A 23,934-nucleotide genomic window follows, 5' to 3' on the forward strand; every position below is an offset into this window, starting at 1 on the left:
TTCTCTTACCCTCCCCATGCTTCTGACTGTACCCAGTGCTTGTATAAATAAATAAATAAAGCTTTAAAAAAAATTTGTTAAAAAAAAAAAGAATTGGGTTGGGAAGACACTTAGATGGGGCAGGACAGAGGGAGGCAAATTAAAGACTGCGGGGAAACGATTTCAAGCAGAGGGAAAAGCAAACGCAAAATCCTGAGGTGTTAAAGTTCGGCAGCTCAGGAACGTTGTGGGTGAGGGGTGGGGTGGGGACCCGGTGGACAGAGCCCCGTGGCTGTGTGGTGGGTGCAGCGCCGGCGCCTTGAGAAGGGCCTGGGGCCTTGGCGAGAGCCCCAGCTGGGTTTTGTTCCAGTGCCTGGGAAGTTACTGGAGGCTTTAGCATGAGAGTGACATCATCGATTTCTGCTTTTAAAAGATCAGGCTGGCAGCTGTGTTCCTCCCTCTCACCACTAACCCCCCGGGCCTGGCGCTGCTCTGGCCTGTAGCGGCGGGATCTGTGCGTCGAGTGCCCCTGGCTTCCTGGGTGACCTGGAGGCAGTCGCTTCTCCGGACCTTAGTTTTCTGACCCGAAAAGCAGTTGGTGGGAATTTCACGCCAATGGGAAGGCGGGACTGGATTTAGGGCACCCGCATCCCCTCAGACTCGAGTCCCCCACCCAGGAGGAGGGAACGGGAGGTCTTTTCCTGGGGGCCCTGCCCAGAGCGCGGCGGCCCCGCCCGGCGCTGGACCGCGGTCCCAAGGATGCTGCAGCCCGGGAGGCGGGACCTGCAGGCTATCGCCGGCGCCCCCCGCGCGGATTGGGTGTGGCCGTGGCCCGCGCCGCGCGATTGGTTGATCCGGAGGCAGGGGCGGGGCCTGCCTCCCGCAGCCGGGCGGGCGGGCGCCGGGGGACCGGCCAGAGCCGGGGACGCTTCTGCGGGGGCGATGGCCGCGCCGAGCCCGGGGCCCCGGGAGGTAAGTGAAGATCCGAGCGAGGACAGGAGAGGGAAAAGTTGGGGGACAAGGGCCAGGTCTCCCCTCTTCGTGAGGCACGGACACACCCCCGTCCAAGCCCAGGAGGGGTCCTGCATGGTGGGGAGCCAGTATAATGGGGAGTCTGGCGGCTGTTCCCCCGACACTTCCTCAGTTTCCTCACTGGGAAAATGGAGATGGTCATAAAGGCTCCCGATAGGGCTGCTACGAGGTCAGCTTGGGCCAGCGCTGGGCTCCTGCTACTAATGGGTCTGCTGCTGTGAGCTCAGCTTCCTGCTGACCCTTTGCATTGGCCTGGAGCAGAGATGAGTGGAGCTCCTGTGCACGGGGCTCAAACTCAACAGAAACAGTAGTTATCCCTGCCAGGAAGGATTTGTTATGGTTCTCGTTTTACAGCTGAGATGAGGCGTAGAAAGGTTCGGTGACTTATCTAAGGTCACACAGTTGGTGAGAGACCATCTTGGGCCAGGTTTGGCTGCAACAAAACCACACTGTCTACTGACAACCATAACCACACCTCGATGTTGGGTACTGATTGCTCGCCCGGCACTGTATCAGTGCCACACAACCCCCTCCTCCCCCAGGTGGCTATCAGATTCTCTGTAGTTTACATATGGAGGAAACTGAGGCAGGGAGAGACGAGGGAGGGCTCACAAAGTGGGACTCGGACCTGGGTCTTTTTCCCTTTGGGATGCTGCCACGTCGTGCTCGTTGCTTCTGTGCCCCTGTCACCAGGTGCTGGCCCCCTCCCCAGAAGCTGCAGGCAGAGCAGCCACCTGGAGCTCTGGCCGCCAGGGCCTCCTCTGGCGTCTACGAGACAGGCAGGTGCGCCTGGGCCTGTTTGAGATCGACCCAGGGCACGAGCTGCACCAGCTGACATGTATGATGCAGGCAGGGCTGTGGGCTGCCACCCAGGTTTCCATGGACCATCCGCCCACAGTGAGTGGCCAATCTGTCCAGCGCCGTCTCTCCACAATGCCAGTGGCAAGACTGGGCTGTCATTAATGCTCAGGGGCCGGGGATGAGAGAGGCTCTAAGGAGAGGAAGTCAGGGGCTTGGTGCAGGCAGCCAGGGGCATTCTGGGGTGGGGTCTGAGGCCACAGAGCCCAATGTATGTTGGGGGGTTGGGTGACTTAGGTGATTGCTGTGTGACTCTAGCTGGGCTTCGGTATCCCCGTCTGTATAATGGGCGGGTGGGGGGTCATACTGCTTGGTTTCTGAGGCCCTCCCAGCTCTGCCAGGGTGTTTGGTTGAGCAGGAATCCGCCCCCACCCCATGGGCCTGGCCCATTCTCCCTGGAGCCCCGGCTGGGCCATGCTGGCTCAGCAGAAAGGGTCATCCAACTGCAAGCCCAGTGGCTGGATGGGCCCTGGTGAGCACGTGTGTTGTGCGTGTGTGTGCAGGCGTGTGCGGTGTGACCGCACCCCACAGAGCAGGTCCTGGCACGGGACCTGGAGGTCCAGGGAAGTGTGGGAACACGAGGGAGCTCTTTAAATTCATCACCTGCTGAAATTCATGACCTGGCCCGTCGCCTGCTGAGAATCCTCTGTGGCGCCCTAGTACTCACTGTGGTCCCAGGGGCCTGCTGGCTCAAGGCCTAGGGCCCATGGTCCAGCCTCGCTCACACACTCCGTTCCTCCCTTGCTCATCGCAGCCACCCTTCCTGGTGGCCCCTGTACTCTTCCCGCTGCTGTGCACACCCTGCTCCTCCTCTCACTGCCCTTCAGATGGCAGCTGAGAGGTCACCTCCCCCAGGAAGCCTTCCTGATCCTGCCCCTCCAGGCAGGTCCCCTGGCTTCACAGCAACTCCCTCCCACCGGAATGGCATAGGCTTCTCTTGGCCAACATGCGCCTTGGTGTGGGACTGGAACTCGGGTGCTGGGGACCCAGTATGATGAGACACATCCAGGTCCTGCCTCAGGTCTCTCTCGCCCCCACCCCACCCCACAGAGCAGGCCGCCCACCTCCCCTCTCAGCCCACCCAGAGCTGATGCTGGAAGAATCAAATTGGGGGCAGGGGAGGAGGCCAGGAGCAGACTGCCTGGAGATTCTGAGCTGGCAGTGGGGGGCTGAGCCTGGATTTGCCCTGAGGCCCTGCCCCTCCCTGCAGGGGCTGCCCACTGAGGAGGATTTCTCCGAGGTCCTGACCCAGGTCCATGAGGTAGGAAGCCCAAGACTGCAGCTTGGGAGGGCGTGTCCTGCGCTTCCTCTCACACCTCTGTTTCCCTGTCTGTGTAGAGACCGCGACGTCTCTCTCGGGTCCTCCCGGGCCGGGCGCCCTGGCCCTCCTGCACCCCGGCACTGCACACACCTGGGCCGGCGTCATGCATGTTCTCCGCGCTGCTCTTCCTCCCCTGCAGGGCTTCGAGTTGGGCACCCTGGCCGGCCCGGCCTTCGCCCGGCTCCGCCGCTCCCTAGGCCTGGCCGAGGAGGACTATCAGGCCGCGCTGGGCCCCGGTGGCCCCTACCTGCAGTTTCTCAGCACCTCCAAGAGCAAGGCCAGCTTCTTCCTGTCGTGAGCTGTCAGCAGGGGCGCGAGGGTGGGCGGGGTGTCCTGGGGTGCACTCGGGATGAGAAACAGGATGAGAAACAAGGGCGGCCGGCCGGTGAGGGGGGTCAGGTGGAGGAGCGTCAGGTGGAGGAGGGAGGCCGCTCCAGCCTGGCTGGCTAGTGGCCTCTCCCTCCCGCCACCAGCCACGACCAGCGCTTCTTCCTGAAGACCCAGCGGCGCCGGGAGGTGCGGGCGCTGCTCGCCCACCTGCCCCGCTACGTGCAGCACCTGCAGCGGCACCCGCACTCTCTGCTCGCGCGGCTGCTGGGTAGGCGGGGCGGGGACGCGGGCTGGGGGGCTGGGGGGGCTGGGGGGGCTGGGGGGGCTGGGGGGGCTGGGGGGGCTGGGGGGGAGTAGAGCGAGGAGGTGAGGGGCCCGGGAGGGGGCGGCTCCCAGCGAGGGGGCGTGGGGCACCCGAGTGAGAGCGGAGCGGAGAACTGGGCCTGGGGCCGAGCTGGAGGGGCTGGTCCAGGGGCGCGATGAAGGGGCGTGGGCGGGACGCAGCGGGGCGGGGTGGGTGGGGGCGGTTTCCGAGGGGGGGGTCCCGCCCCGGCTCCCCGGGGCGCGCTCGGTGGGCGCGCCCCTCGAGGAGGCGTGGCCCGCGGCGGGGGCTCGGGCTGGACCCGCGTGGGGCCCTCACCCGGCGCGCTCTCCCCTCCTAGGAGTGCACAGTCTGCGGGTGGCCGCGGGAAAGAAGGTGGGTGAGGCAAAGGCCGGGGGGCTGGGCTGGTGGCCGCAGGGCGAGCTCCCGTCCTCCCTCACTCCCCACCCCGCCCCCAGAAATACTTCATCGTCATGCAGAGCGTCTTCTACCCCGCCGGCCGCATCTCTGAGAGGTGAGGGCCGCTGCCGCCTGGAATGTGCCCCCTGAGGCTAGAGAGACGGGGAAACTGCGCCCCAGGGAGGAGAAGGGGTGCTCCCAAGACCTCCTGATGGGGTGCAGACAGAGATACCCGCGGGCGGCATCCCTTGAGCGCTCGGTATGCACCAGGTGCTGTTGGAAAGCAGGGAGGCCTCGCAGTGCCTGTGCCTCCCACGCGACTCTGCCCAGGAGCTCCCCAGGCCTGTGGACTTCCTGCACGCGCCTGCTGCTGCCTGCTAGGGCTGGACCCCTGGGTCTGGGACAGCCCTAGGAAGACCAGGTGCGAAGAGACAGGCCCAGGCAGGGTAGAGCCTGGGCTGAGCTTCCAAGGGCCTGAATTCCAATCTCTGCCCTGCCCTTGACTTACTGTGTGATCTTGGGCAGGTCAAAGAAACTCTCTGACCTTTCCTTCATCTCTAACTGACATGGGGACAGTAATAAGCGGGGCTGTGCTGAGGATTTGAACAGCCAGACAGTGGGACCCCCTGTTTCTCAGCTGGTGGGATTCCCCGTGTGTCTCAAGTCTATGTAAAGCTACATTCTGTCGCCAGGTATGACATCAAGGGCTGTGAGGTGAGCCGATGGGTGGAACCGGCCCCTGAGGGCAGCCACCTCCTTCTGGTGCTAAAGGACCTCAACTTTCAGGGCAAGACCATCAACCTGGGTGAGTTACAGAGGGGATCGCTGCCTGCTCTTCCTCCACTGGGGTGAAGTTTAGAAGGGCATCCCTGACCCTCCCCGGCCCCAGTCATTAAGAGCCCAGATACTGGAGTCAGGAGAGCAGGTGTCCACTCCCAGCTAGGTGACCAGGGCAAATTACAGATGAGTTTCCTCGTCTGTGAAACGGGACAGTAAAGACACTTGTCCTCCAGGGACAGATGCATGTGGAATCTTTGGCACCCTTCCTGGCACAGGATGAGCACTCAGGGGGGGGATGATGATCTGGCAGGGCCCCAGCGGACCTGGCTTCTCCGCCAGATGGAACTGGACACCGCCTTTCTCCAGGAGCTCAACGTGCTGGATTACAGCCTCCTGATGGCCTTCCAGCGCCTCCATGAGGACGAGCGCGACCACGGCAGCAGCCTCATCTTCTGCACAGCCAGGTGGGCCCCCTCCGGGGCAGCAGCAAGAATGAGGTGATGGGGTGTGGGAGAGACAGCTGATGAGGGGCAGGCTTGCTCAGGCAGGGGCTTGAAGAAAGGCATGTGTGTGTGTCTGTGTGTGTCTGTGTATGTGTCATGCAGGGCTGGAGAAGCTGGCTGGCAGGGAGGGGTAGCAGGCCCAGGTAGACCACAGCAGTGAAAAGGACGGTTAAAAAAATCTAAAATCTACAAAACAGAAAGAAAAGAACAGGTGATTCTGCTGGACGGGGCTTCAGGGCTGATGTGAGGAATCTGCACATTTTTCAGGAGATGCAGTCATTGAAGACTTCGGGGCAGGTTTCCATCCTATTTAAATTCTTGCCTGGGCCCTCACCCCAATCACCCCACTTCTAGGGCCCTGGGTCATGGCCCTCAGCACCCTCTCCTCCCCTTTGTAGCTGTCATAACCATTGCTCCTATGTGCTGGCCTTGAGCCTCATCGAGTGGCTGGGCTCGTCCCCATTTTAGAGACGTGACAATCGAGTCTCAGAGAGAGAAGTGAAGCGGGTGACTTCTGAGGGTTCCTGCTTAGTGTTTGGCTGGTTGCTGGGATTTCAGGTCTCCAGGCCTTCTCTGTGGTTGAACAGAATCTCACAAGTGTTAAGACAGGACTTCTCAGGAAAAAGGCCCATTTCAGCTGGTGGCTGGACAGAGTCTCTCATCGCCACCCCCCACCCTCCCTCCTTGGAGGAAGACCCTGGGGTGGGTGAGGATGGAACAGAATCCAGGGTGATGGCTTCCTGCTCCTGTGGATGGGCTAGTCGTTTTCTCAGCAGAGGGTGGAATGCCTGCTTTGGGGTACAGATCCCCCAAGCTTGCCCATCCAAACTATATAAATTTCTTCTTGCCCCTACCCCTAGATCAGGACTTCTTATTCAGAACATATCTGCCCCCTGGCGATTCTCCACCTTCTCTGCTAACCCTGGCACCGCAGCTGCTATCAGAGCTCCAGTCCTGCTCCCCCAACCACTGGGTTGAGATTGGCTGGTGCCTGGGTGGGGCGTCTCTCTAATTGGGTTATTTCCCCCAAGACCTCCCCAGGACAAAGTTTAGGAATGGAAACCTGCTTCTGGCTGGGGCTGGGACTCAGTCAAGGGCATCTTCTGATTTGGAGTAAATTTTTTCTTTTTTTGTAAATTTTTTTAGTGTTTAAATTTTGTGTATGTGTGTGATTTGGAGTATATTTTTGAGGCAACAGATATGCCATCGGTAAACTGGGGTCGAGCTTTGTTCAACAGGTCTCTCAGCTCAGTTACCCTGGAACTTCTGGGACTCGATGACCCCAAGAGAGCTTAGGAAATCCCCCCAATACAGAATGTACACTGCTTGTGAACACGCAAGTAGTTATCCTGGTAGTTTCATTTTTAAAAAGTAAAAAGAGTCCAGTAAACATTTTAATAATATATTTTAGTTACTGAATACATTTTTATCAGTTCATCAGCTGTATGAAATGTATGAAATATTTTGCATTCTTTTTCCCATATTGTCTTAGAAACTCACCATATATTTTACATTACAGCATAGTTCAGTTGGGACTGACTGACTGAGAAGGTGGGGTGTCAGGGGACCCGGCAGCTCCGGGACACACTCTGCTAGAATCCACTGTTGATCTTCAGTGAGCTCTGCTCCCCCGCGTCATCACATTTCCTAACTGTGAAATGGTTGGCATCAGACCAGTGGCCCTGGCCACACGCTCAACAACCTTTAGTCAGTTTATCTGACGTAGCGGACCTGGGCACACAGGAGGTGGACATGAGCAAGGGAAGAGCAGGGTCAGGTCAGAGTGCCGCCCAGGGACATCCCGACCCAGCTTAGGGGCGGATTGCCTGGGGCTTCTTGGAGGAGGTGGTAGCCTCACCCTCCTGTTGGCCCCCAGATCTATGCAAGGGGTCCAGAGTCCCCAACAGCTGGAAACCCAGAACCGCCGGCTGCTGCCGGATGCCTCCAACGCCCTGCACATCCTGGATGGGCCGGAGCAACGCTATTTTCTGGGGCTCGTGGATCTTGCTACGGTATATGGGCTTCGCAAGCGGCTGGAGCACCTATGGAAGACGTTGCGCTACCCGGGCCGGACCTTCTCCACCGTCAGCCCAGCTCACTACGCCCGTCGACTCTGCCAGTGGGTGGAGGCTCACACCGAGTGACCAGACCCGGCCCCGCTCTCCCCATCTGGACAATGGGTGCAGTTTGGAAACCTTGGTTCCAACTGGCGGGCACAGCGGCTCGGCTCCCCTTGCCCGCCGTTTCTCCGAGTGGCCTCCAGAGGGCAGCATTCCCTCACTAAATAACGACTCGGCCTCGTTTGCGGCGTGGTGTGCCCCGCACGGTGCCAGGGGTTCCCCCACATTCACTCATTTAATCCTCCCAAAGTGCTATTATTCTCTCGTTACAGACCATGAAACGGAGGCCCAGGGGATGAAGGGACTGAGTAAGATCATTCAGCAATAAATGCTGGAGCCAGGACTCAACTTTCGAACTCAAGAGCCTGTTTCTTCCCACCTGCCCCTGCAGCCCTGCCCTCATGCTCAGGGAAGTGGGGGAGGTGGTGGCTCCAGTCCAGTCCCTTGGCGTCCAGACGGGGAAACTGAGGCCCACAGACTTGAGGGGCGTACACACGGGTAAGTGGCACAGCCAGTCCGGGAGCCCAGGCCTCCCGCCCCCATCAAGCAGGGTCCACTGGCCTCCCTCTGGGGAGGCTCCCTCACACCTGCTCCTCTAGGGATATAGGTGGGAGAAAGTGGGGTGTCGGGGGACCTGGCAGCTCTGGGACACACTCTGCTAGAATCCACTGTTGATCTTCAGTAAGCTCTGCTCCCCCGCGTCATCACATTTCCTATCTGTGAAATGGTTGGCATCAGACCAGTGGCCCTGGCCACACAGGCATCACCGGAGCAGAGAAACCAAGTGCCTGCAGAGCCCTGATCGTTCCTTCTCCCTCCTCCAGGAGACTGCAGCCGCGGCTGATCCCAGTCCAATCTGAGCATGCCCAAGGGGGCCGCTCTGGGGCCTGGCTGTGACCAGGGCACACTGCTAGACCTCTCTGTGCCTCGGTGGTCTGATCTATAAAGTGGAAAGAATGAAAAGGAACATTGTTATCTCATTAAATGTGTTGCGCACCTGCCATGTGCATCTGCTGGGCACTGGGGACCTGGATGTGGAGGAAGGTGCTGTCCTAGGACTCACAACTGGGGTGACAGTGCAAAGCCCCCCAAAGAAGCACAGGGCGGTGGAATTCAAGGGAGGGCACTTAATTATTTGATGGATTGGGGGGTCTCTCTCCCTTAAATGGAGACCGGAAGAGTCAGACCACCCCTGGAAGAATCTCAGGCCAAGGGCGCAGCAAAGGTCTACAGTGAGGGAGCCCAGTCTTTGAGAGGAGGAAATTCTTCCTGTAGGGGTGGCTCAGCGTGGAAGGGGACAGTGTGCCTGGGGGGTCGTGTGGACCAAGAGCTAACTCCCAGGACTGGGGGACTCCAGATCGTAGGCCAGCTGCTCAGCTGCAGCACTGTGTGGCCTCCAGACAAAATGAAGAAAAATGGCCAACAGGGCAGCGTGTGCCGCAGGACTGGGGTGTGGGTTCCTAGAAGATAGAGATGTAATACAGATATTTAATATTGACATCGCCCCAGTTTTCTGGGCAACCTTGGGTTTCAACCTCTCTGACCTGGCACAAACCACAGAAAATTTCTTGTTCTAACTGGGCCGGAAGTTGAGACATAAGTCTATAAGCTCATCACTGAAAAGAGGTGGGTAGTGGAAATTCCGAGGTGGCAGGGCAGCTGGCAGGAACTGGGGTTTGGCCTGACAGTCCTCAGGGGTCTGGATCAGACAGGGATGAGTCAGAGGCCCTAGTCCTTCCTCCACCAGAGATGACTCAGCCTGCCCCTCCCCCTCCTCATTTCAGGTCTCCTGCCAGGGGCTGAGCAGGGGCCTGAGCTGGGGCCTGAGCTGAACAGGAAGGACTTGTCTAAGGCCTCACAGGGCCAGGACTCTGTGCTCTCCTAACTTACTCATTCAACAGATGTTACCTGACCTGAGTGGGTGCCAGGCACTATGAGGGTACCTGAGACACCCCAAAGGGTGACAGTCTGACTGCCCACATGGAGTTAGTGTCAAGTGGGCAGGTGGACCATAAACAAGGAAACCATTCAATATATAGGGTGACTTCAGAGTACGACAAACACTACAAAAAATAAATCAGGGTAGCACAATAAGAATGGGGGTACAGAGTTGGATAGGATGCTTGGCGAGGACCTTTCTGAGATGATGCTTGAGCTGAATGACAAGAAGGAGCAGGCCGTGTGGGCAGAGCAGTCCCACACGGAGGAGATAGCAGGTGCCAAGGTCCCGAGGTAGAAATGAATTCAGTGTGGTTGGGGTCAGAAGGGCGGCCAGGGTAGGTGGATGGAGATTCAGAGGGAGGCAGGATAGGCTACCAGGGACTGTGGGCCAGGCCAGGAGTGGGGTTTTGCCAAAACCAAAATGAAGAGCTTCATCTGGGCCTGCAGGGCCCCTGTGTCTGCGCCACTGTGTGAGGGAGTTGCCCCTGGGAAAGGAATGGCCATCACCCACTGCCATCGTGGGTGATGCATGAATCCACAGGGAACACTCACCACTGTCCACTGAGGGTTGGGTCTGTGGGGTGGGAAACATGACGGAAGAGGACTTGCGGGGAAGCCAGAAGGGCTCTGGCTTTGGGGACCCACTGTGCACCTCAACTTGTGTGAATGAGGGGCCACCAGGAGGGGTTGAAGCTGGGCCACTGCCCTTGATGTGTGCCCAGGATGGGGTAGGGAGAGACAGAAAGGGTTTGTGCTCAAAGGGGCACCAGAGGGGAGCATGGAGCTCTGTCTCCAGCTGGGGGACTTGGATTGGAGCAGGACAGGACAGCCTGCAGAGCTGGATGTGGGCACACAACACAGTACCTTGGTGTTGTGCACACACTGGAATGTGTTTTTAAAAGGGACGGAGTTTGAAATTGGGCCAGAGCGGGAGCCCAGGCTGGGTCCCTGCCTAGGGCCAGGGAGAGGGCAGGGATGGTGAGATGAGCTTTCTGGCCCATCAGCATCTTGTAAAAAAAACATTTTGATGAGAAATATGCTCTCCACTTGCCTCCATCTGCCCTTCAACTCTTCCTGGCCCTGGTGCCCTTCAGTTTGAAATTCTCCTGCAATGCCACCTGGTGCATTTTAGCATCTGCAGGACAGAAAACTGAGTTGGCTTGGATTTGGTGAACTCTTGGGAAGGGGATCTTTGAGAGGTGAAAGTAGATGGCCAGGGCCTTGGGTGGGAGTGAGACTTCCCAGGGCTGGAAGGCCGGCTGTGAGAGCAGCTGCTCCTGCTGCATCTCGCCGGGAGGTCCCTGGTGGCTCATCCCCACTGTACAGAGGAGAGAAACGGAGGCTCAGGGGAAAGTGACTTGGTTAAAGAGGGTCACCAGAGAAAATAAGGAGCGCTCAGCTAAGCTGAAATTTCAGATTTGCAATGCAATTGCTCGTTAAGTACCAATAACAGGGCGTCCTGTATTTCACTTGCTGAATCTGGCCACCCTGCCCGTCTGAAGCCAGGGCTGCCTGACCCCGAGCGCCTGCTTGATTTTCCTACCCACGCCCCAACTTCAGAAATGGAGACGCGCCATTTCCCCGCCAGGCGCGGGGCTCCACACCCTCTAGGCCTTTCCTGCGGGTCGCGGGCCGCAGCCACAGCCACAGCGTGGGAGGGGCGAGGGCGGAGTCGCGCACACGCGGGCGCTCGGGCCCCGCCCCCGGCCGCCGGGCCCCGCCCCCGGTCGCCAGACCCCGCCCCCGGCCGCCAGGCCCCGCCCCCGGCCCCCAGGCCTCGCTGCCAGCCCCGCACGTCACGGCCCGGCCGCGCTCGCAGCTCCGCCCCCGCCGCTCAGACCCCGCCCCCCGCGCCTGTCTCCGCCCCGTCCTCGGGCCCCGCCCCCACCGCCGGCCCTGCGCTTTCGGCTTCCAGCTCCAGAAGCTGCCGAGCGGGCCGCCTCCGCCCCGGGGCTTCGGCCTCCTGCCCGGCCAGCGGGCCATGGCGCTCCGAGCAGCGGATCGTGAGCAGCCGGCGCGCCCCAAGCTGCCCGTCCGGTGAGCGTCCGCCCGGGGGAGGGGCTGTGGGGTCCGGAGGAAGAGGGGGGTCCCCGGTCCTGGCCCGCCCCAGGCCTCTCCTTTCATGAGGCTGGTAGCGAGGTGGGAGGCGCGGAGGGGAGTGGGCGTTCCTGGCTCCGGGGTCTCTCTGACCCAGACCCGATGGGTGACCTTGAACCGAGGGCTCGCCCTCTCTACCTGTCCTTCCCACGTGCTCAGTGGGCATTGGGCTGGGGGGGCGGCCTCCCCGCAGAGGTCACCCCTTCCAGCTCCTTTAGGATGGAGACGGTACTGCTGGGTCTGGGGGGACTTTGGAGCATTTGACTACCAGATGCCAGCAGCCTTCACCCCGGCTTATGCCCTCTTCTGCCTCAGTTTCCCGGACAGTCACCTCAGAGGCCAGGCACCCGCCCTGAGTTTCTGGGCCTTGGCAGGTGCCCTGCTCCCACCCCTTCCCAGCCGGAACCCCGGAGACAGCAGCCTCAGGGCTGCTGAGCGGCAGTGACAGCATGAAGGCTCCGGTAAGTGGCTGAAAGAGGAAGACTAGCAGGGGACCTGGAGGCGGTTTCCGGCCCAGCAGCCTCTCTCACCTCTCCACTGTCACTTCTCGCTCCACTGCTCCTGAGCTGAGAAGGGGAGATGTTGACTTGCCCTCAAAGTCCAGCCCTGATCTGGCAGGCTGTGTGGCCCCAGGAGAGTGCCTTTCCCTCTCTGGGTTCAGTACCCTGCCCCTCCCGTGTAAAATGGAGGTAACAGGACTCCTTCCTGCATCCTGAGGTCGTCCCCAGGAGGCACCTCACTGGGAGTGGGGTTTGGTGTGCGAGTTCTGTGCATCTGCCCCCAGCTTTACTCAGGAGCCCCCAGCTGTGGGAGAGAGTCCTGGATGTTGGCGGAGTGAACCATGACTGCCTGCGTGGAGATCTTTGGGTCCCTGGTGGGCTGGGGACCTGGGCCCTGCAAAGTGGAAGCCGGAGGCCTCAGGCTCTGAACCCCTGCCCTGAACAACTGGCCTCTAGAAGAATTATTTTTAGAAACCGATGTGGCTTTGGGCAGAAAAGGGTGGGCCTCTGGCAGGATATGCCTGGGAGGAGGGTGGGGGCTGCTTTGCAACTTAGAATTTTCAAAGAACATCAGCCAGCAGCTAGGCCGTTTTGGGGGCAGGAGGGACCTGTGCCATGGGCAGGCCGGGAGAAAATCAGCCCAAAGAGACGGGTGGCCACCAGGGTGACCCAGCACACACGGCAGGCCCAGGGTCATGTCCCCCACCACATGGCCCCTCCTCCAAGACTTGGGGGGGCATTCACTAAAAATGTGCCAGCAGGGGCAACCCCAGGTGGGGCCCAGGCCAGCGTGCTAGGGGGGGCTTCCTGTTTCAAATGGCCTTTGGCACACGGTTGTTGGTGGTGGAGGCGTGGGGCAACAGTTTTAGTGACTGAATGCCTTGCTTGAATGATGCACCCCTCAACATCCCCTTCCACTGTTCTCCTTACTCACTGGACTGCTGACCCAGATCGCGGTCGTTAGCTAGTGGGGTGGCCACTGAGTCAGTGGGGTGGGGGAGGGGCACACTGGCAGCCAGTGTCCAGGTCTGAAGGGGGCTGGTAGCCCCTCTCAAGGGCCACTCTCCTGTCTTCACGTGCACAGCACTTTATAGTGCACAGCGTGCTTACTGCCGTCCTCCCTATAACTCCCCCTGTGGGCATTATTGGCCCCCACTTTATAGAGGAAGAAACTGGCCCAGAGAGGTCAAGGGCAGATCCAGGGCTGCAGAGTGCACCTGGACTTCTGGTTGAGAACATGGACCCTGGAACCTGACTTAAGGCCCCACCACGCTGCTCTCTTGCTGGGTGGCCTTGAGCTACACATTTCACCGCAAATTGGTTTCTTCTCCTAGAGAATGGGATAATAATAGAGCTCGTTGTCAGGAGAGTGTGCCCTGAATCTTCAGGTCCAGAGGATGGCACGGTCAGTGTGGACTCTGCTGATCTCCTAGGAGCTACTGAGCTGGGCTTTGGACTTGTGAGGCTGGGTTACAACCCGCTAGGGGCTCCAGGGACCCTCACCCCCTCCCCCGCCATGACCATGCTCTCCTTCAGGGTCGGCTCCTGCTCATCGCCTTGTGCTCCATGGGCTTCTCCGCTCTCTATGTGCTGCTGTGCTGCTGGGCCTGCCTGCCCTTTTGCCTGGCCTCCTGCCCAGACCCTCACCTCTCTGCCAACTCCAGGCCCACCGTGCCAGGGCCCCTGCACTTCAGTGGATATAGCAGCGTGCCAGATGGGAAGGTGAGTGGGCCAGGCAACATGTTGGGGACAGGTCCAGCTAAGTCTGCTTGGGTGCTTCCCCCAGCTCTCTGGGAAGTAATGAAAATGGGGCTCATGCTAGGCCAGCCAGGACCCCTGGACTTGACACCTCTGCTCACCAGCTGTCTGGCATTGACCAGTCACTTCACCTCTCTGAGCCCCAAGTTCTAAGCGGAAACTGGTTTTATGATTCAACATTATTGCCTGGCTGCTCTCCCCTGGGTGCTGGCCACCTGGAGCTCCGGGTCTGGCAGGGGAGACAGGCATGGCCACATGACAGTGTGGTACCCGTGCTGTGCTTTCACTGTCAGCACACACCACCCGTGGGCTCAGCAGGGGTGCACCTGCTGCCTTTGATGTGTCTTCTGTGCTGACAGCTGCTGAGGACAAGATGATACAGACGAAAGTTATGTTAACCCCAGAGCTGTCCTCTCTTGGGGGAGATGGGAACCTGGGGCTGGGAGCGCATAGGCAGCTGCAGCCCCTTCTTGATCTGGAGCTTCGCGGAGATGATTTATGGAAGCGTTCAGCTCAGGGGCTGTATAAATATTTGATCAGGAAGTAGACACAACAGGGGATGGGGTGGGGTGGGGTGGGGATGGGGAGCAGACGTGAGTGTGCTGTGGGTTTGCCGGGTGGGACAAGTGATGGGGGGCCGGGTGCATGCTGGTCCGCTTTCATTCCAGACACTCAGAGCTCATGGATGTGGGCCCAGGGCAGCCAGACCCTCTGGGATTTTTAAGACAAGTGGGAAATCCTGGTATCTGAATGTCAAAAGGACTGACTCTTATAAGTTAGGAATGAACAATTTTAAAGATCTTGTTTGGCACAAGAGAACGCCTCCTGGGGCTGTCCTCGGGCCAGGACAGGCTCAAAGCGCCGGCAGAATACGGTAGTCATGGTCGCTGTTGCTGGGGCGGAAGGTGGGCTTAGATAGAAAATGCCCCTGAGTCCGTCACTGCTTGGAACTAATGTCCCCACGTCCTTCACAGCCCTCTGTAAACCCACGTTCCCCGACGAGGGCGTGCAGGTGTGGGATGGGGAGCAAGTGCTGGCGCCCTGACCCCCTGGTGAATATTTACAGGCTTGTTGGTTCAGCTTCTGCCGTGGGGAGAGAAGGAGGTGAGGGCTGGGGCCTCGTGCTACCCTAGGTCAGTGCCTGCCACTCTGGCCATTTACCAGTGGACCTTCACAGCCTGGTGCTTGGATCCTGTCTCAGGCCCTGTCTCGTAAACGATGAGAAAATTGAAGCTCAGAGAGGCAATGTGACTTGCCTGAGCTCACCCAGCTAGGACAGGGCAGAGCCAGGATCAGGCTCAGAACCAGTGGTCCCCAGGGCTGTTACGGGCACTAGGCAGCGGTTACTCATTAAGTGGGCACCTCTAAGAGGGGCCCGGGCAGGGGAAGACTGACTTGAAGAGCTGAAGTTCAAGTATACTTAGCAGACCTGTGTATAACCCCCAGCCTGTGCCAGGGGCTGCTCTCAGCGCTCTGTAAATTTGCTCAGGCCGTGCTCACTGCGCATAAGGAAACGAAATGGCTGCTGAGGAAGCACGGGGCCCCGCGTGCAGAATCTTAGCTCTGCCACTCGATGTTGGTGTGACCTTGGGAAAGTCACCTACCCAGCCTCAGGTCCCGCAAGTGCAAAACTGGTTGGCAAAGTACTTAGAGCTGATACAGGGGTCACTTGCAGTCAGTGGGAGCAACTGTGTGACCACCACCCCTCCCCGCACCCCCTCCTGTAGCCGCTGGTCCGAGAACCGTGCCGCAGCTGTGCCGTGGTGTCCAGCTCCGGCCAGATGCTGGGCTCCGGCCTGGGCGCCGAGATCGACGGTGCTGACTGCGTGCTGCGCATGAACCAGGCGCCGACTGTGGGCTTCGAGGCAGACGTGGGCCGGCGCAGCACCCTCCGCGTCATCTCGCACACGAGCGTGCCACTGCTGCTGCGCAACTACTCGCACTATTTCCAGCGGGCGCGGGACACAATCTACGTGGTGTGGGGCCAGGGCAGGCACATGGACCGGACGCTGGGCGGCCGCACCTACCGCACGCTGCTGCAGCTCACCCAGATGTACCCCGGCCTGCAGGTGTACACCTTCACCGAGCGCATGATGGCCTACTGCGACCAGGTCTTCCAGGACGAGACCGGCAAGAACCGGTGAGCCCCGGGCCTCCCCAGCGTGCGGGGGCCCGTCTAGCAAGGATCTGCTCCATCAGCAGTGATGGAGGCAGACACGGTCCTGCCCTGGAAGGGGGACGGGGCAGGAATTGGAGGGATTGTCATTCATCGAATTGTCACCTAGATCAAGCGTCCAAATGGCTCTGATGCGCATTCAGCCCCACGCTGGCTGCCCGTGGTGGGCGTGTTCGGGCTACCTTCCCCCTGGAGGGGGAGCCCTGAGACCTGGCATCGTCTGTGAAATCCCTTCCAGATACTAAGAGTCACGGTTACTGTAGGAACCCTTCCTGCGCTGGGCTTGGCTTAAGCTTTCTGTGTTAAGATTTCATCTTCTCCCCCAAACAGAAGAGCATTCTGACTCCTTGGCCGCCTCCCGCTGCCTCCCCAACTCAGGAACTGCACCGGCAGCCTCCACTTTTCCAGCTCAAACGTTGACTTTGTCCTTGACTCCCCTCCTTCCATCACCTGCCACCTATCAGGGGTTCTTGGATCTTTTGTGACCCCCCCGCCCCCGCCAGGTGCCACCACCCTCCTCTACCCTTCTCACCCCCTTCACTAACCTTCCTGCTACCACCCTCGCCCCTACACCAACTGACACGTGCAAATTCAACCCATTGGTGGCCTTTCCTCAACCCTAGCAGCTTCACTTCACATGGAGAATCAAGTCCAGACTCTCACTGCCTCCCCTTTCCTGACCTACAGATCTTGTATGATCTGACCCTGCCTGCCTCTGTGATCTCATCTGTCCTTGGTCACCCTGTTCCTACCATACTGGCCATCTGGGCTTCCTCAGATGCCACACTGGTTCCTGCCTGTAGACTTTTGCATGTACTGTTTCCTCTGCCTAGAATGTTCTTTCTCCCCATGACTGACACCTTGCCATTCAGGCCTAATGCGGTCACCTCTTCAGAGAAGCCCTCTCTGATCACCCCTCTGGAAGGAACACCTCCCTTCCTCCTTTCTCTATCCCTTTCCATTGTTTCCTTCTTAGCTGTTCTCTCTGTCTAGTCCTTTGAGGGCCATAGTGCTGGGTGTGGCTGGTTCCTGGCCAGCACAGGGTCTGGGAGGTGCCAATTAGAATGAATCACCCCCAGCCTGGTATAGAGGTGGGTCTCTGGAGGGTCCTGAGGCTGGGGCCACCATACAACCGCTTGCTCCCACTTGAGTGGGGGTGCAGGGCTGACTGGGTCCCTCCCCACCAGGAGGCAGTCGGGCTCCTTCCTCAGCACGGGCTGGTTCACCATGATCCTGGCGCTGGAGCTGTGCGAGGAGATCGTGGTCTATGGGATGGTCAGCGACAGCTACTGCAGGTCAGGCCTGGGCCCGGGCGGGAGGCAGGGCTGGCGTGGCCATGGGCCCTTCCCCGGGGGGGTCTGGGGGTGGAGGTGCTTGGGGTGGCCCTGTGCTCGGCAGGAAAAGGCTAGAATGCGGTCTCTGCTCGGCCACGTGGCCTTGGGTGGTCACACCAGCCACAGCCTCCATTTCCTCGCGTCGGTGATGAGTCACGTCTGTGTTTTCACTGCCGAAGTCATTGTAGTTCAGGTTCATTGTCACTAGAAGTTCAGGGAAGGTCCCATGTTCCCACTCTGTTTTCTGAAACTTGCTTGAGTGTGGATGAGCTGGCAGGAGCCTATGTGCCCTCTGCTGTGGCACCTGGCCAGACCACCTGCAGGCGTGGGGCCGATGAACAGGAGGGCGAGCTCGGTGCCGAGGCAGATGAGGCTGTGAGCCCTGTACCCCCGTTTTGCAGATGGGTCATCGAGGCTCTCAGGTTTTGTCTCTGGTCCAGAGTCAAACAGCCTGAGTCTCCAGGCCTGTCCTTTGGGACCGAGGGCTGCGCTGTGCCTCCCTACAGTTCTGGCCTCTGCAGGACCTCCGCCAGGGGCTCTGTGCGGGGTGGGCGCTGGCAGGGTCTGCAAGGAGGCAGGCGAGTAACCAGTGCCCCATGACTGTCCCTGTTCCCCGCCCTCAGGGAGGAGAGCCACCCCTCAGTGCCTTACCACTACTTCGAGAAGGGCCGGCTGGACGAGTGTCAGATGTACCTGGCACACGAGCGGGCGCCCCGCAGTGCCCACCGCTTCATCACTGAGAAGGCTGTGTTTTCCCGCTGGGCCAAGAAGAGACCCATCGTGTTCGCCCACCCGTCCTGGAGGACCCAGTAACCCACTGCCCAGCTGGCCGACCACCAGCCTTGCCTTCACCCAGCCTCTGTTCCAGCCACGTCCCATCAAGTCCACTTAATTTGTGGATCCTGCACAGGCCCGTGGACCTAGGGTCCCTTCCCGCCCTGCCCCGGGACACTCGCCGCCACCTCGGGGCTCCAGACTTCAGGGGGAGAGAAGGGTGTCATGGTGACCTTTGCACCCTTTTCTCCACCCCACGTTCCTTGAGTCATCTGAATCTTCCTTTTGGGGTTCACCCCCCTCCACATCTGTCCAGTGGCCTTTACCCCGGGGCTGATGGCTCCACACTCACCAGCACCATGACCTTCAACCTTGCTGCAGTCTTGGTTCTTTCTCGCTACACTTCCCCTCTACCCGCCTTTGGTGCCACACTTCCCGGGCTGGCTGCCTACTCAGGGCAGCCCAGAGCTTGGGGTTCCTTGGGAGAGGGGCCTTTGAACTATGACTGCCAGGGCCGCATCTGGAGTGTACGGGTAAACGTGTGTCTTCTGGATGCCTGTCTCTAGTGTGGTTGTGTCTCTGCAGTGGGATGGCGGCTCCTCTCCCTGCCAGACTCATAAGCTGTGGACTCGTAGGCCAAGTCCTCAGCAGCCCCCACCCCACCCCCCAACGCCTGCAGCCAGCTCAGCTTCTGGCCATTTTATCTGCCTGTGCCTTCTTCCCCAGGAGGTGAAACCCTTCCCCACCTATCTGGAAGCTTCTTTAAGGGTCTGGTGTTATGGCTGAACTTGAGCCAGGAATCTGGTTCCTACTTAGAAGCTACTTGGGACAATTCCTCTGTACCCAGTGGGAGGGGCCTAGAAGGAAACAGCTAGGGGTGGGAAGGAAATTCCTCCACCCCATGTCACCTCCCTGGCCCACGGGTCACATTCCAAGACTTTTCCAATCAAGTGTTCTGTCAACTCTGGAGTTGGTCACATTCAAGAATGTCAAGTGGGGGCAGGCCTGCGGCTTGCATTCTCTGGGTTCCAGTTTCCCGACCTGTAAAGTGCGGCAGCAAGGGCCTGTCGCCCCGGAAGGGGTTAGTGTTGACCCATTTTGCAGATGAGGTGAATGAAGCCACTGGCTGTTGCTGATGCAATCTCAGGTCTGAGGGCCGAGCCTGAGCATCTGGGCCTGCATCAAGGGACCGGACCCTCCCAGTCTGCCCTCTCTCCCACCTTCCCTTCACCTGGAGATCAGGAGACTAATGGAGAGTCAGGTCCTCTGGCCCTCAGCTAGGATGGAGCCTGTGGATTCAACTTTCGGCTCCGGGGGTCGGGGCCCCACACTTAGCTTAATGCTCTGCTCTCCCTGACTTGAAATCCTTAATTTTTTTTTTTTTAAGATTTATTTATTTATTCATACAAGCACTGGGTACAGTCAGAAGCACAGGAGGGTGAGAGAATTCACCAGAGCCAGGGCGGGGAGCAGAGCAGGCAGAAGGACCGAAGGACACCGCTGAGGGGAGCAGCAGGCGGCAGGAGAGGTCTGCAGGAGAGGTCTGCGCGCCATGTGGGCCCCTTCGCAACCCAGCGCTCAACCGCTGCGCCACCGGGGAGGCCCCTTAATGGTTTTTTTAACCTGGGGCCCCACATTCTCACTTTGCTGTGGACCTCATACATTGTGTAGTGGGTCGTCATTGGGAGTCTGGGTGACCCAGCGTGCCCACTCTCCAGCCCCAGCCTTCTTAGAAGGGACTGGATGGAGCCTGGCATCTGCCATTCACGCTGCCTTTTGTGCCCAGTTTCCACCCGCTCAGCCCCCCCCCCCCCAGAAGACTCTGCAAGTGAGGGAGGAGGGAGGGCTCTGGATGGGGGAAGCAGGGGGCACCGTGGAGGGAGGGAGCAAGCTGGCAGGGGAGTGTCTGACAGGGTGGGGGGTGAACTGGCCGGCAGGAGGCTGGTGGGGGAACTTCCAGCTCAGCGAGAAGCTCTGGAGTCAGATCTGGCCTCCTGGTTCCTGCGGTGGGACGCTGGCAGATGAGCGTCCCTCTCCAGGCCTCAGTTTCCTCGTGTAAAGGTCGCGAGGTCATCCCTAACGCCAGAGAGCTGGCGCCTGCGCAGTGCCAGGGCTGGCACTTAGTATGTGGGAGCCATTGTTTTTAAGGAGGTTGTCCTCATTCACCCAACCCTGCCCTGCTTGGTGGTGACACCCTCTCCTCCCCCATCTCCCCCCACCTCCCTGGCCTCCCCTCTCCACCCCCCCCCATCCCCTGGTCTTTGGCCCACGTCACTGGTTCTGATGAGATTCAAATTCAGCCCCCTCCCTGGAGGTTGCTTTCTCCTCCTGCTCCATCCCCCCGGAAATGCTGACCCAGCCCTTCAGCCCGAAGCACAGAGGCTCTTCTGTCCTGGCTCTGCCCCTGGGTGGGGTATTTGTCTCTGGGTTGGTCCTAACAGAGTGTTCCAAGCTGGTAACCTGGCAGGGGCCATCCACCAGCCACTTCCTCATGGGCCTGGTGACCGGGCCCCCTGGAGACCGCAGCTCCCAGGAGGTGAGTGGGGGCAGGAGCCTTTTCCCAGCCCTGGGAAGTAGGGGGGGGGCACTTCTGTTTTTCCGTCCTCTGGCTCCTCTGTGAGGTCCTCTCTGGCCTGCGGAGATCCTGCTTCCTCCGGAGGAGGACAGAGGCCAAGGTGAGCCAGGGAAGGAGGGGTGGGGAGGTCTCTACAGCCTGGGGATATCTCAAGGGCCCTCTCCTCTCAGAGGGGCCTTGTCCAGGCCCGGAACTCACTCAGACCTTGCTAGCCAGGTGGGGAAAAACATCAGGTCTTCAGGGTACTGGTGGTCACCTGTGCCCAGTGTCTTCTGGGTCAGCCTGACGATTGTGGCCTCTGTCCTTGTCCTGATTCCAGACCCACTGTTTACAGAACAGCCGCTGTCTTCAGACCTCGCCCACTTCAGACCTCCCTGCCCTCTCTTCTCCAGAGACCCCTTTCTCAGCTTCTTTCTCCCCAGAGGGAGAGGCTGACTCCCAGGAAACACCCATGGCCAATTGTGGGCACGCCAGGCCTTGGATTTGGTCTCTAAGCTGGGAGCTGGAGCAGTGGGTGAGGTCTTGGAGTGTTCCTTCCAGGACTCCATGGGAGGGAAAATTCCTATGGTACCAAGAATTTTGGTACCACCCAGGATACCCATACTAGGCAGGGGGCACTACAGTGAGGCCACTCCCCCTAGGCCATGGGGGAGGGCGGGATGAGGGGAAGACCAGCTCTGGGCAGAGGGCAGGATTGACCACAGCCCCCCATCCAGGAGGGCCCTGGTGAGGGAGTGAGGCAGCCTGGGGGGCTTCTGGCAGAAAGACTTGTGGTCGTTCAGCAGACAGGCGTGGGCACCCCAGCTGCAGCACCTGTGTGCTTTCTGAGCCTCCCTTTCTTCCTCGGGAAAGCGGGGGCACCACTTGTACCCACCTCACAAGCTATTTTAAGGTTTGGGTGAGGTATGTTTGCAAAGTGCTTAGCACTGAGAAAGACGTGGTTGTTCTTGGGGCCCAGGAAAGGGAAATCAGACCTAAAGCGGAGACTCCTGGGATAAACCTGTGTCCAGAAACGTGGCAGACCGGAGTAGGGGCCTCCAGGTCCGAGTTTGGTCCAGGAGCTGGGCAGCCACACCCTCTGGTATCCAGAGTAGGGGCACTGAGCTGGAGCTGGAAGGAGGGCTGGGGACAAGATGCCGCCCTCCTGGTACAGCCTCTAACCTGCCCAGTGACCTCAGGCAAGGGGTTCCCTTTCTCTGAGGCCCAGGCAGAGTTTATCAGGGCCCCTGCAGGGTGTTTTTCCTCCTGTGGCAGCCCAGGAGGGGCCTGGGGTGGGAAAGGTGCTGAGGGGCAGGAAGCAGATGGATGTGGTGGTGGTGATGGGCTGGGGGGGCGGGTGGGTAGGAAACCCTGAGTCCACTAGTGTCCTCCCCTGGCCCCGCTGCCTCAGGGATCTTGTCTTTAGAGCCTGGAGACTTGACCTCAGGGCCCCCCTGAGTTTTGTTTTAATTAAAAACAACATTGTGTTAACTTACCAGATTAGTCCAAAGCAAAACAACCTGGAAGTTTATTAAGCAACAGGGAAGGGTGCGCCATCTCTGGGCAGCCTCCCCACCCCAGGGCAAGTGGTTGGCCCAGTGGATTCCAGACACCTGGGGGTGTGCTGACAAGCCCTTAGGCAGAGTTAGATTAAAGAAAGGAAATAAAAAAAGGAAAAAGGGGTCATATAATATATGCAGTTCACTTTTTATAAATTAAATGTTTTCAATATACAATAGCCCCCACCTCCCCCCTTATCCTTGGGGTATCTGTTTTGAGGCACATGGTGGATACCCGAAATGACGGTGCTGAAATCTGGATATATTTTCTTCCCTCTATACATACCTCATTATGCTAAAGCTTAATTTATAAATTAGGTGCAGGAGAGATGAACAGCAATGATTAGTAATAAAAAAGAGTAGTTGTAACCATATAATGTAATAAAGGCATGTTGCCTTTATTATTACTTTATTATTATTTTATTATTACTTTATTATTTTATTATTACTTTAGCATTACTTTATTATTACTTGGGTAATTGAAACTACAGAAAACGAAACTGAAGATTAAAAATCTTTAACCATTTTCTGAAATATGGAAATACAGGTAAGCCAAAAAAAGGAAAAGAAACAGCCTATCGCTCATCAGTCCAGAAATAGCCACTGTTGACACTTTCGTCAGCAGTTTGGACAAAAGATGTCTCTTTATACTCACGTGACTTATCTTTCCTCCTGCCCCCTACTTCTGAAATACTGGGGTACACACAAGTGGCCATGCATTGTACTTGTAAGTTATAAAACATAATTAACGAACTTCTTTGTTTTGTTTTGCTTTTTTATAATGAACTTCTTAATCCCATGTCCAAGTTAAAAACCAGCTCATTCCAAGGACTGGGTGCCTCTCCCACATCCCTGCTGCCCCCCACAAGGACAACTGTTTCTGGGCTTTTGCTTTTAAGACGTTCATCACTGTGACAGACAAAAGCTGTGCCCTGTGCCTGGCTGACAGGTGCCCGCTGGCCCGTGCTTAAGCAACTTCTCCCGTTAAGCAACATTTGACTCCTTGACTGAGTTTGTGTCTCTGAGATTCATTCTTGAGCTTGCAGCTCATTCATTTCGCCCCTGCTATATAATATTCCATGCTGGGGCTACATCCTCATGTTAAAAACAAAATCCTGTTAAAAACAAACCAACCAACCCTGTTCTTGTGCAGGTGATACATGGGCTGCTTCCGGTTGTGTCACTTCAAGAACTGCGCCTTTGAACTTTGTGTACATTTGCAAGAATTTCTCCAGAGTGTTTCACCCCGGGAGTGGAATGCAAATTTTTACAATTTCTTTTTCCAAAGTGAACACTAAGACACAGTTCTTCAAGTTGCTCGCCTCGCTTAAGTATCCGGACGTCTTTTCCTGGGACATCTTGAGCCGCAGCATCCACTCAGCAGGGCTGTGCCTTTGGGTTTTAAACCAGGCCCTATGGATGGCTGTTACTTTTCACTATCTCATTAAATTATATCATGACTAGCCCGATAATTAGAAGAAGTAACATAACGTTTTCAATGGCCACCACCCTCTGCGAGGTGGTTCTAGCGCAGGGAAGGGCAAGGAAGGGAAGGGAAGGGAATGTGCGAAGGCCACGCAGCTAGTAGTAAATGGCT

At 58.4% G+C, this 23,934-nt stretch overlaps 2 protein-coding genes across 2 annotated transcripts; both read left to right on the forward strand.

The window, feature by feature from the left end:
• Positions 1–782: 782 nt before the first annotated feature.
• PIP5KL1 (phosphatidylinositol-4-phosphate 5-kinase like 1) lies at positions 783–7,668 on the forward strand (the record flags this gene model as incomplete). Its single annotated transcript, XM_084238981.1, has 10 exons — positions 783–951; positions 1,705–1,908; positions 3,080–3,130; positions 3,330–3,484; positions 3,664–3,788; positions 4,183–4,217; positions 4,301–4,356; positions 4,934–5,046; positions 5,332–5,485; positions 7,401–7,668. The coding sequence occupies exons 1-10, from the start codon at positions 922–924 to the stop codon at positions 7,666–7,668; spliced, it is 1,191 nt and encodes a 396-aa protein (XP_084095107.1). The 5' UTR covers positions 783–921.
• Positions 7,669–12,131: 4,463 nt separating this feature from the next.
• ST6GALNAC4 (ST6 N-acetylgalactosaminide alpha-2,6-sialyltransferase 4) lies at positions 12,132–18,752 on the forward strand (the record flags this gene model as incomplete). Its single annotated transcript, XM_084236933.1, has 5 exons — positions 12,132–12,143; positions 13,719–13,904; positions 15,668–16,080; positions 17,304–17,411; positions 18,074–18,752. The coding sequence occupies 5 exons, from the start codon at positions 12,132–12,134 to the stop codon at positions 18,261–18,263; spliced, it is 909 nt and encodes a 302-aa protein (XP_084093059.1). The 3' UTR covers positions 18,264–18,752.
• Positions 18,753–23,934: the final 5,182 nt, after the last annotated feature.

The sequence above is a fragment of the Talpa europaea genome (genome assembly GCF_964194135.1).
Source record: "Talpa europaea genome assembly, chromosome: 7".
NCBI lineage: Eukaryota > Metazoa > Chordata > Mammalia > Eulipotyphla > Talpidae > Talpa > Talpa europaea.